The sequence below is a fragment of the Sorex araneus genome, chromosome 1 (genome assembly GCF_027595985.1).
Source record: "Sorex araneus isolate mSorAra2 chromosome 1, mSorAra2.pri, whole genome shotgun sequence".
NCBI lineage: Eukaryota > Metazoa > Chordata > Mammalia > Eulipotyphla > Soricidae > Sorex > Sorex araneus.
Window position 1 is genome coordinate 301829998 of NC_073302.1, and position 10126 is coordinate 301840123.

A 10126-nucleotide genomic window follows, 5' to 3' on the forward strand; every position below is an offset into this window, starting at 1 on the left:
CTCCGTGTCCCTGTTTGTCCACTCACTGCTCTTGCAAGAGAGACCAGTTTTGAGGGGAAGGTGAGCCTTCAACTGGCCAGCGCTGCCGGGAGTGGCTCTTGGGACCCCGAGTCCCTGGTGGAGGGGGTGCTGTCCCACGACTCTGAGCCCAAGGGACGCCCCAGGGATACGTGTGTGTGTGTGTGTGTGTGTGTGTGTGTGTGTGTGTGTGTGTGTGTGTGTGTGTGTGTGTGTGTGTGTGTGTGTGTGTGTGTGGTGGTGGTGATGGGGGTTCCACCCTGGAGACCTTTGGCAGTGCCCACGCGCCCCCTGGCGGCCTCCCCGCGCTCTGCAGCGGGCGGACGCCTGCTAGCAGCCGCCGGTGCGTTTCCCCAGCGTTCTCGGGGCGTGACTCACGCAGGTTTGCAGCCAGCCCCCGAGGGGGTGGGGACCCGCCGGCGCTATAAAGACCGGCGCCTCGCTGCGCTCTGCACGCGGCGTCGGAGGGAGCAGCTCGAGTCGGGGCGCAGCAGAGCGGTGAGGGGTCCGCAGAGCCCCCCGGGGCCCGGGGCAGCAGGCGGGGTGGCCGCCGGGCAGGGACCTTGCACCGTCGCGGCTCTGGCAGCGGGGCGGCTGGGGCGGGCGCTGCAGGGGACCAGGGCGCTGCCCTCTCCCGGGCTCCCCCCACTCCCGGGCTCTGGGGCGCAAACGGAGCAGGTGCAATGAACGCGGGTCCTTTGCAGGGATGCGGCCAGGGCAGCGCGTCTGGGGGGAGGGCGGGGGCAGGTGTGCAAACAACTGCGGGTCCTTTGCAGAGTCGCGACGACCCCTGTGCTCGGGATAACGGGGGAGGGAAGGGGGGGAATGATGGAGCATTGAAGGGTGCGGCCTTGCAGGCTGCAGGGCAGGTGTGCAAATAACGCGGGTCCTTGGCCGAGATGCGGCCAGGGCGGCCGGGCTGGGGAGTGTGGGGTGCGGGCAGGGCAGGTGCACCTCGCCCTGAGTCATCCTGCTAACCTCCTCCCAGCGTTTCTCCAAGTGTCAGGTTCTGTCTGAGTTCAGGCCGTAGCCGCTACACCCTCTCCTGCACTTGTGAACGCCCGCGGGGGTCCCCGAGGAGGAGAGTCCGTTCCGCCCCCCCCCCCCGCACCCGCCTGGACATGTCACTCAGCCTCTGGCCTTTCCCGGGCGGTTTCCCAGAACTCAGCTGCCCCCAAAGTTCAGCCGCTAATAAGGCTCCGCATTGAAAGGAGTGTGGAAGCCTCACGGCCTCCCAGAGCGGCTGGTGAAAAGAACATAAGGGAGGGGGCAGGAGAGAGGGGGCAGAGGGGTAAGGCGGCACTCGCCCTCCTGGTGCCCCTCCCCGGCACCCCACAGCGCCCCAAGAGTGACCCCTGAGCTCAGAGGCAGGAGCAGCCCCTGAGCAGTGCGGGGTGTGGCCCCCGCCCAAGCCCCCCATCCAAAGTAGCCAAGAGGGCGGGGATGTGCCCCCGTCTGTGCCGTGCCCCCGTCTCGTCTGAGGGAGGCAGTGGTGTGGCTCCCTGGCTGTGCAGACGCAGAGGGAAGTGAGGAACGGGGGTAAGAGCAGTGCCAAAAGGCTGCTCGTGGGGCTCGCCATAGCCGTGGGGTAGAGATGGAGCGTCTGAGCGTTCAGCCGTGTAGGCTGCGCAGCACTGCAGAAACGGACCCCGCAGCCCCCACGGGGGCGTCGAGAGGCTGGGCAGTGTTGAGAGTCGGAGGCGCAGTGGCGCGTGCCCGGTGGGCTGGGGCACGGGCTTCCCGTGTGCTTTGGGTCCTGGGTTCCCTCCCCAGCGTGGTCCCCTGAGCACTGCCAGGAGCCACCCCTGAGCTCTGAGCAGGGAGCAGCCCTGCAGTACATCCCCCAGGTGTAGTCTGCCCCCCCCCCAAAGTAAGTAAATCAGTCCATCTACGTTGAGAACTGCAGGTGGGGGAGGCTGGTCAATGCTGAGGATGGGAAGGATCTGGTTTATGGACTTGCAGCAAAAATGGAAGTGGGGGGCCGGAAAGATGGTGCAGTGGGCAGGGAGCTGACTGTGTTTCAACCTGGCCACCACATACAGTCCCCCAAAGCGCTGGCAGGAGCGACCCCCTGAGTGCAGAGCCAGGAGTAAGCCCTGAGCACCACCAGGTGTGGTCCCCCAAACCAGAAACAAAACCCCTCAAAAATAGGAGGAGACAGGAGTACTTTGTGCCCCAGCCCCGGGGCTGTTGACCGCAGGTCCAGCTGCTCGTCACTGGCCTCTGCTTTAGGTGGGGACGGGCCCCCGCGCCCAGCTCAGACCTCGGGGCTCCATATCCTGCCGCTGGGCTCGCTGGGGCTCCCTCCGCCTGCTCAGGCGCTCGCCGCGGTGGCAGGGGGCGGGCCTTGGCACAGCTCCCGGGCACTTGGCAGCCGGGCGCCGGGGGACGAGTGTCGGCGTCCTTGGACCAGCCTCTCGCCTGCCCGCCAGCCTGGCCGAAAGGCAGGCTTGGAACGGGAGTCAGCAGACACCAGCTCCCGTGACTCATCGCCAGCCACGGTGCTGCCTCTGTCCCTCGGTCCCTGTGTCCCTCGGTCCCTCCCGAGCCTGCCGCCCCACAGACACTCCCGGCCGAGGCCGCCAAGGCAGGGCAGCGCGGGTCCCCAGAAGCGAGGGCTTGATGTGGTCGCCCATGGGCCAGCGAGACTGAGGCAGGGGCTGGGGTCCCGGGAGAGACCCTCCGGCCTGGGACCAGCCCCCTGCCGCTGCAGGCCCTGAGGCTCTGGGCTCGCCAGCCTGAGCTGGAGCCATGGACAGTCCAGTGGGGAGCACTGAGCCCTGCGCTGGGCCTGTGTGGGCGGTGCTGAGGGGCACCAGCAGAAAGGGGCTTCCCTCCGCCCCCAGGGGAGTGGTGGGGGGCAGGCGGGGGGGGGGGGGAAGGGCGTCTTTTGTGCAACTTCTGGGAAAGGACCGTTGTGTAAGACTTGGGCAGTGGCAGTGGCCTGGTCCCTGTGCCCAGGGCAGCAGCCTTGGCAGGCCCCCTGGGGCTTGGCTTCAGGACCAAGCCCCGGAGCAGGGGTGCATGTCCTCCTGGAGGGAGCACTCACCCCCAACTCCTCATTGGAGTCCCAGGGTCAGGCCCTGTGAGAAAGAAGGGTTTCAGGGTGGGCTGGGAGGGACCGTGCTCCCTCAGCTGGGGGTCAGGGAGGAAGAGGGGAAGGAGGAGGGGCAAGGAGGGGAGGGGGCGGGAGGGGAGGGAGGAAGATGGGGTGGCAAGGGGGAGGGAGAGGAGCAAAGGGGGGGAGGAGGGAGGAGGGAGAAGGGAAGGGGGGAGGAGAAGGTGAAAGGTGGAGGAGGATGGGGAAGAGGGGGGGAAGGGCATGAACCGGTCCAGCCTGCTGGCCCCAGCCCTGCGCTTCCTTTGGTGCCAGTGGCAATTGGGTCTTTTAATCCGGGTTTCCCCGGGGGATAAAAACGCTGCGGGGGCGGGGGTCAGCGGGCCAGCGGGGTCCAGGCCCGCGGCCAGGCCAGCCCAGGGCCCAGCGTGGGGCTGCAGGCCGGGCCGGAAGCGGCGCCGTTTCCATGGCGGCGTCCTGCTCTGTGCCAACAGAAGCGAGCGCGGGTTCCAGAACCATCGGAGGCGCCATGAGGGCCCTGCTGCTGCTGGCGGGGCTGCTGCTGTGCGGGGCGCCCGGGCGCGCGCAGGACAGCGAGCAGGAGGTGTCGCCCAAGGAGCTGAAGGGTGAGCGGCGGGGGGCCCCGGGACCCCCCGCCTGGGCTCCGTCACTCCAGGGCCGCCAGCCCAGCCCAGCCGTGCACTCGGCCGCTCCTGGGGGCTCCGAGGGGGCGCAGGGGGCCAGCTGTGTCCCCCTGGGGGCTGCCAGGGCCCTTGGCCCACGACCACACTCTGCCCCCACTCAGACGAGCCCCGGGTGCGCCGGGCTGCGGGGCCTTGGTGGGTGCTGGGAGGGGACAGGCCTGTGGCTTTTGCCGGGATCCCGCCCCCGGCACCACGCGTGGCTGGATGTCCAGAACTGAGTTCCGAGAAGCCTCGCACCCACGGCTATACTGACCTGTGGGCACCCAAGCTCGTGCTGCGTCCAGGGCTGGTGCCCGGGCCGGGGCCGGGGGGTGGGGGTGCCTGCCCTCCTCTGGGGCGCGCCACTGGGATGATTCAGGGACCCTGGCCATCCCCAGGGGCCCCCACCCGCCCCCTGACCCTTTGGAGCTGTGCCTGGTCTGTGCTCCAGGCAGACCCTTCGGGCCCTCACCTCCTGCCCCCCCCCACGACCCCTGCAGAAATGTCCGCTCAGGGTAGTAAGTACATCAACAAGGAGCTGAAACACGCCCTCAAGGGCATGCGGCAGATCAAGGCCCTCATCGAGAAGAACAATGAGGAACGCAAAGCCCTGCTGGATGACCTGGAGGAGGCCAAGATGAAGAAGGAGGTGAAGTGCCCCCCCCCCTCCCGCCAGTCCCTCCAGCCGTGTCAGCTGACGGTTATTGGCTTTGGAAAGCTTCCCGGGAGGGATCTGGTCCACACCAGGCCCCCCCCACACACACTCCCCTCCTGCTTCCTCACGAGATTTTGTTTTGTTTTGTTTCTGGACCACAACTGGCGGTGCTCAGGGGTCTCTCCTGGCTCTGCTCTCAGGAATCACTCCTGGCAGTGCTCAGGGGATGCTATGGGGTGCTGGGGATTGAACCCGGGTCAGTCCTGTGCAAGGCAAGCAGCCTCCCCACTGGGCCTCCAGGTTGGATTCTGAGCAGATTCTTGGATCTCTGTGAGGCGGGTCTGCTGAGGAGCTGGCAGACCCCTAGGAGCGGGCTGGGGTGGTGGGTGGGGACGGCTCTGCTGCTGGGAGCTGGTCCATTGTCCATCCTCTGCCAGAGGCCCGGTTGGTTACGTTAGGACAATCAGAGACAGAGGCCAGAGAGATGGTCGCTGGGGCTTAGGTGCTTGCCTCGCACCCTGCCAACCACAGTTCAGTCCCCAGCACCACCACGAGAGCACAGAGCCAGGAGTAAGCCCTGAGCACTGCTGGGTGCGGCCTAAACACCTAAATAAATCAATTAAAAATAAGATTAGAGGCGGGGGCTGGAGTAATAGGACAGGGCAAGGCAGCTTACCTTGCCCACGGCCCTCACGGGTCCAATCCCTGGCACCCTGAAGGGTCCCCAGAATGCCACTCCGAGTGATCCCTGGGCACAGAGCCAGGAGGAGGCTCCCAGTGTTGCCGGGTGTGGCCCCCCAAAACCAAAATAAATAAAGAGAAATAAAATTGGGGGCGCCTGGGAGATTTGGTGAGACGCCTATACCTGCAGAGAGCAGGGACTGAGCCCCAAGAGGCGTGTCCGTGAAAGATGGCATGCATGGGCGGGGTCTCTTGGAGAAGTGGGGTGTCCAGGGGGTGGTGGAGGGGAGAGGGGCTAGGGTTCGGACGCTAGCGCCCCCGTGTGGCAGGACGAAGAGGGACAGGCGCCCCCCACACACACACACTGAGTGTGCCTCTGGCGCCCCCTGCAGGGCGCCCTCAACGCCACCAGGGAGTCGGAAGAGAAGCTGAAGGAGTCGCAGAGCGTGTGCAACGAGAGCATGCAGGCACTGTGGGAGGAGTGCAAGCCCTGCCTCAAGCAGACCTGCATGAAGTTCTACGCACGCGTGTGCAGGCGTGGCACAGGCGTGGTCAGCCACCAGGTGAACCGGGGAGCCTGGCCCTGTGCACCTGCCTGGGGATCCCAGATTCCCGGTCTGCGCTTGCGGATCTCAGATTCCCGGTCTGTGTGTGTGTGGATCTTGGATTCCCCGTCCTGCGTGCGGATCCCGGGTTCCTGGTCCCTGCGTGTGGATCCCGGAATCCTGATCTGTGCGTGTAGATCTCGGATTCCCAGTCCCTGCATGTGGATCCCAGCCTCCCCCATAGTTGGGCCCCCCGCCCCCCGCGCTCTCCCCTCCCTCTAACTAGCATTTGCTGGCTGGGCTGGGGGCCCGTTCCCGGCCCTGAGCGCTCTCCCCGCCGCTCCCCTGCAGCTGGAGGAGTTCCTGAACCAGAGCTCGCCCCTGTACCTGTGGATGAACGGGGACCGCATCGACTCCCTGCTGGAGGACGACCGGCAGCAGGCGCACGAGCTGGACGCCATCCAGGACAGCTTCCAGCACACGTCCAGCCTCATGGACACGCTCTTCGCCGACTCGTTCTTCGACCGCGATGTGCCCGAGCCCCACTTCTGGTGGCCCAGCCTGCGCGGCCCAGCGCACCGCGGGCCGCTGTTCTTCGGGGGCAACTCCCGCGTGGTGCGCAGCCTCCTGCCCTTCCACCGCTTCGAGCCCTTCAACTTCGAAGACATGTTCCGGCCCATGATGGACATGATGCAGCGGGTGCAGGCAGCCATGGAGGCGCAGCTGCACGAGGCCCAGGACTTCCCGCCCCTGGGGCAGGCTCCAGGAGGTCAGGCAGGGGGGGCAAGGGCGGGGCGCCGGGCCTCGGGGCGGCCAGACCCAGGCGGGTGGCGCAGCTGTGTCCCCCGTCTCCAGGCTCCCCGGAGCTCTGGTTAAGCCGGGGCAAGGGGACCCACCCGGGCTCTAGAGCTGATCTGGGGGGGGAGGTGGCTGGCACTGAGACTGCAGCGTGGGGGTCTTGTGGCTCCCCTCACCCCTGGATGGCAAAGGGGGCAGTGACCCTCTGTGGACCCCACGCTCCTAACAGGGTTCCAGGAGACAGCCCGAGCTCATAGCCTGGCGCGGAACGCGGGCGTGTGGCTGTGTCCGGGGGTCCCCTTCAGATCAGACTCTGAGTATGGCTCATGAGTGAAGGCAAATATGGATGAGAAAAGTAAAAAGTTTGATTTATTTATGGGTGTAGGGGGCCATACCTGACAGAACGCAGCGCTCACTTCCGGAACTGTGCTCAGGGGTCACTCTTGGCAGGGCTCAGGGGACCCTGTGGGGGGCCAGGGGTCAAGCCCGGATTGGTTGTGTGCCAGGCAAGGGCCTTACCCGCTGTGCTCTCTCTCTGGGCCCTAAGCCAATACTTTTGTTTACTTAGTTGCCATTACAATTTTAAACTTAAACACGCTGGTTTGTAAAGTTGTTCATGATAGAGTTGTTATGGGCAGTCAGTGTTCCAACAGCAAGCCCGCCACCAGCGTGTCCTCTATCTGCCATCTTTACTGAGGTCCGGGGGTTTACGATTCTGGGAATCAGACTTTTCAAGCACATTGTCCTAATATGCCCCCCACACACACACACACCAGACAGAGCCTGCCGCCTCCACTCAGTTCTTTGGAGGAAATCTCCAATTCTGATGTGTTTTGTTTTTTTTCTTCTGTTTCGATTTTTGGGCCATACCCGGTGATACTCAGGTGTTACTTCTGGCTTTGAACTCAAGAATTACTCCTGGTAGGGCTGGAGCGATAGCACAGCGGGTAGGGCATTTGCCTTGCACAGGACCGACCTGGGTTCGATTCCCAGCATCCCCTATGGTCCCCTGAGCACCACCAGGGGTAATCCTGAGTGCAGAGCCAGGAGTAACCCCTGTGCATTGCTGGGTGTGACCCAAAAAGCAAAAAGCAAAAAACAAAAGAAAAAAAAAAGAAGAAGAATTACTCCTGGTAGTGCTTGGCGGCGGGGGGTGTGGAGGGGAGCCATGTGGGATGCTGGGGATCGAACCCAGGTCAGTCATGTGCAAAGCAAATACCCTACCTCTGCACTATGGCTCCGGCCCATGACTTTCAATACTTTTAAAGTGAGCCCTGGCATGGCACGAACTGGCAGCTGGCTAGTAGGTCTCTTCCAGGCTGCACCTGGGCATCTGGGTTTGTTTTTGCAACGAAGGCGGATGTGGAAGGGCCTGGGGGTGACCACGCCTTGGGACAGCCCTGCCTGCAGGGGGCGCCCTGGCCTGCTGGGGTTAATTCAGCTCTGAGACAGCCCTGGCCTGCTGGGGGAGAAACGAGTTGGTCCTAGGTGCGGGGAGTGTGCCAGGCTCACAGCCCTCTGCAGGGGGCCAGGGTGGGGTCCGTCCTGACTCCCCTGCCCCTCTGACTCCTGCTCTTCCCTGCAGAGTTCCCAGAAGGTGGCGACAACCGGACCGTGTGCAAAGAGATCCGCCACAACTCCACAGGGTGCCTGAAGATGAAGAATCAGTGCGCCAAGTGCAGGGAGATCCTGGCAGTGGGTGAGTGTGGGTGTGGCCGGACCCTGAGCCCGGGGGTGGAGTGCCCTTGACCCCTCAGGGACAGACCCGCTGGGCGTCCAGCCCCCGCCTGAGTGCTGGCCGGGCCGGGGGACCGTGCCCGCTGACGCGCCGCCCCCGCCCGCAGACTGCTCGGCCAGCAACCCCGCGCAGGAGCGGCTGCGCCAGGACCTCAGCGCCGCGCTGCTGTCGGCCGAGAAGTTCTCGCGCCGCTACGAGCAGCTGCTGCGCTCCTACCAGCAGAAGACCCGCGCCTCCTCGGGGCTGCTCAAGCAGCTCAACGAGGAGTTCAGCTGGATATCGCGGCTGGCCAACCAGACGCAGGGCGAGGAGCAGGACCACCTGCAGGTCACCACGGTGAGCGGGGCGCCGCGCGGGGAGAGGCGGGGCTGCGCGCACGCCCCGTTGGGAGCGGGGCGGGGGGGGGGGGGGGGGACACATAGTCCCACTGCCTCCTGGGCCGCATCCCGCCGTGGGGGTCCTGGAGGTGTCCGTGCAAAGCTGGGGATTGCACCGGCTCGACACCCTGCGTCTCTCCCTGCCCTCCTCACCCCACCCTGTGCCCTTCCTTCCCTGACTGTCCTTGTCCAGCCTGGCCAGTGGTCCAAGAGAGGGAGGGGCTCGGGAATGTTTTTCCGGTGCTCCCTTGCCCGGGCGCCGCCATCTGCAGCCTGGACCAAGGCGGGGGGGGGCGGGGCAGCGGGGTGCAGAGGCTGTGTCCAGCGTCTCTGCTGCCCGCTACCCATCTGCTCCGGTCCTCTTAGGTGAGTTCCCAGAGCTCCAGCACAGACGGTCTCCAAGGGGTCACGCTGGTGGGCCTGAAGCTCTTTGACGCGCCGCCCATGACGGTGTCCATCCCAGACACTGTGTCCAGGGAGAGCCCCAGGTTCATGGAGATGGTGGCCGAGAAGGCACTGCGGCAATACCGGCAGCAGGGGTGAGTGGCCGCGCACGCCAGCCGGCCCTCTGAGGCCGTGCGGGGTGCTCCTCCCCAGGGTGTTCCTCCGTGGGTGCTCCACTCCGGAGTGCTCCTTTCAGGGTGCTCCTCTTCGGGTACTTCTCTCTAGAGTGCTCCTCCCCAAGGTGCTTCTCTGTGGGTGCTCCTCCCCAGATGCTCCTCCCCAGGGTGCTCCTCCCCAAGGTGCTTCTCTGCGGGTGCTCCTCTCCAGGGTGCTCCTCCCCGGGGCCTCACCATATCCTCTCATTCTTCAGGGCGGAATAAGACCTGCACATTGCATCCCCGAGGATGGGGCATTGGCCAGAATCCAGAGACCCCTGGAGGCCCCGGACCCCCAGACTGCCCCCTTGGGATCTGACACTCTCACACTCACACCCGCGGCCCGCGGGTACCTGCCTTGTATGCACTAACTCACATTAAACTGCCTGAATATCCAGCCGGCCTCCGGGTTTCTGCCGTCTCCACACCCTTCTTGTGGGGCTCGTGTTGGGGGGGGACGAGAGAGGCGAGAGCCAAAGACGGACCTTTGGCTGAGGAGGGTGGTGATGACTCCAAAACCACTTCAGACATCTCTGGAATGTACATGTTGCCGGGAAGAACTCCGATGGAAAGTTCTGGAAAGTACCTCTCCAAACCATGACCAAGCTGCCACTGTCAGGGCCAGTGCAATAGTCCAGCGGGGAGGGCACTTGCCCTGCACACAGCCAACTGGGGTTCGAGCCCCAGCATCCCAGAGGGTCCCTGAGCACCACTAGGAGTGATCCCTGAGTGCAGAGCCAGAAGTCAGCCCTGTGCATCACCAGGTGTGACCCAAACCCCCACCCCAAAAGATGTTGCTGTCTGCTTGGGGGTGAGGTGGGGGACTCTCCTGAAGTGAGGGTGGTGAAATGTTCTTCAGTATTTCTTAGCATTATCCAAAAAAGCATAAGTCTTTTTTGGATACGTATTTCTTGTTTTGGGGTCACCTGGTGGTGCTCAGGGCTCACTCCTGGCTCTGTGCTCAGGACTCCTGG

The 10126-nt window shown here is 64.7% G+C and overlaps 1 protein-coding gene across 2 annotated transcripts; it reads left to right on the forward strand.

Moving 5' to 3' along the window:
* The first annotated feature begins 358 nt into the window (after positions 1 to 358).
* Positions 359 to 9549, forward strand: CLU (clusterin). 2 transcript variants are annotated; one of them, XM_004614736.2, is made up of 9 exons: positions 359 to 516; positions 3571 to 3702; positions 4260 to 4408; positions 5488 to 5658; positions 5992 to 6409; positions 8024 to 8137; positions 8283 to 8512; positions 8920 to 9092; positions 9368 to 9549. In XM_004614736.2, the coding sequence occupies exons 2-9, from the start codon at positions 3606 to 3608 to the stop codon at positions 9375 to 9377; spliced, it is 1362 nt and encodes a 453-aa protein (XP_004614793.2). In that variant the 5' UTR covers positions 359 to 516; positions 3571 to 3605; the 3' UTR covers positions 9378 to 9549. The 2 variants fall into 2 exon arrangements, with proteins under 2 accessions (XP_004614793.2, XP_054978328.1); XM_055122353.1 differs by having other exon boundaries at positions 397 to 523.
* The last annotated feature ends 577 nt before the right edge of the window (positions 9550 to 10126 follow it).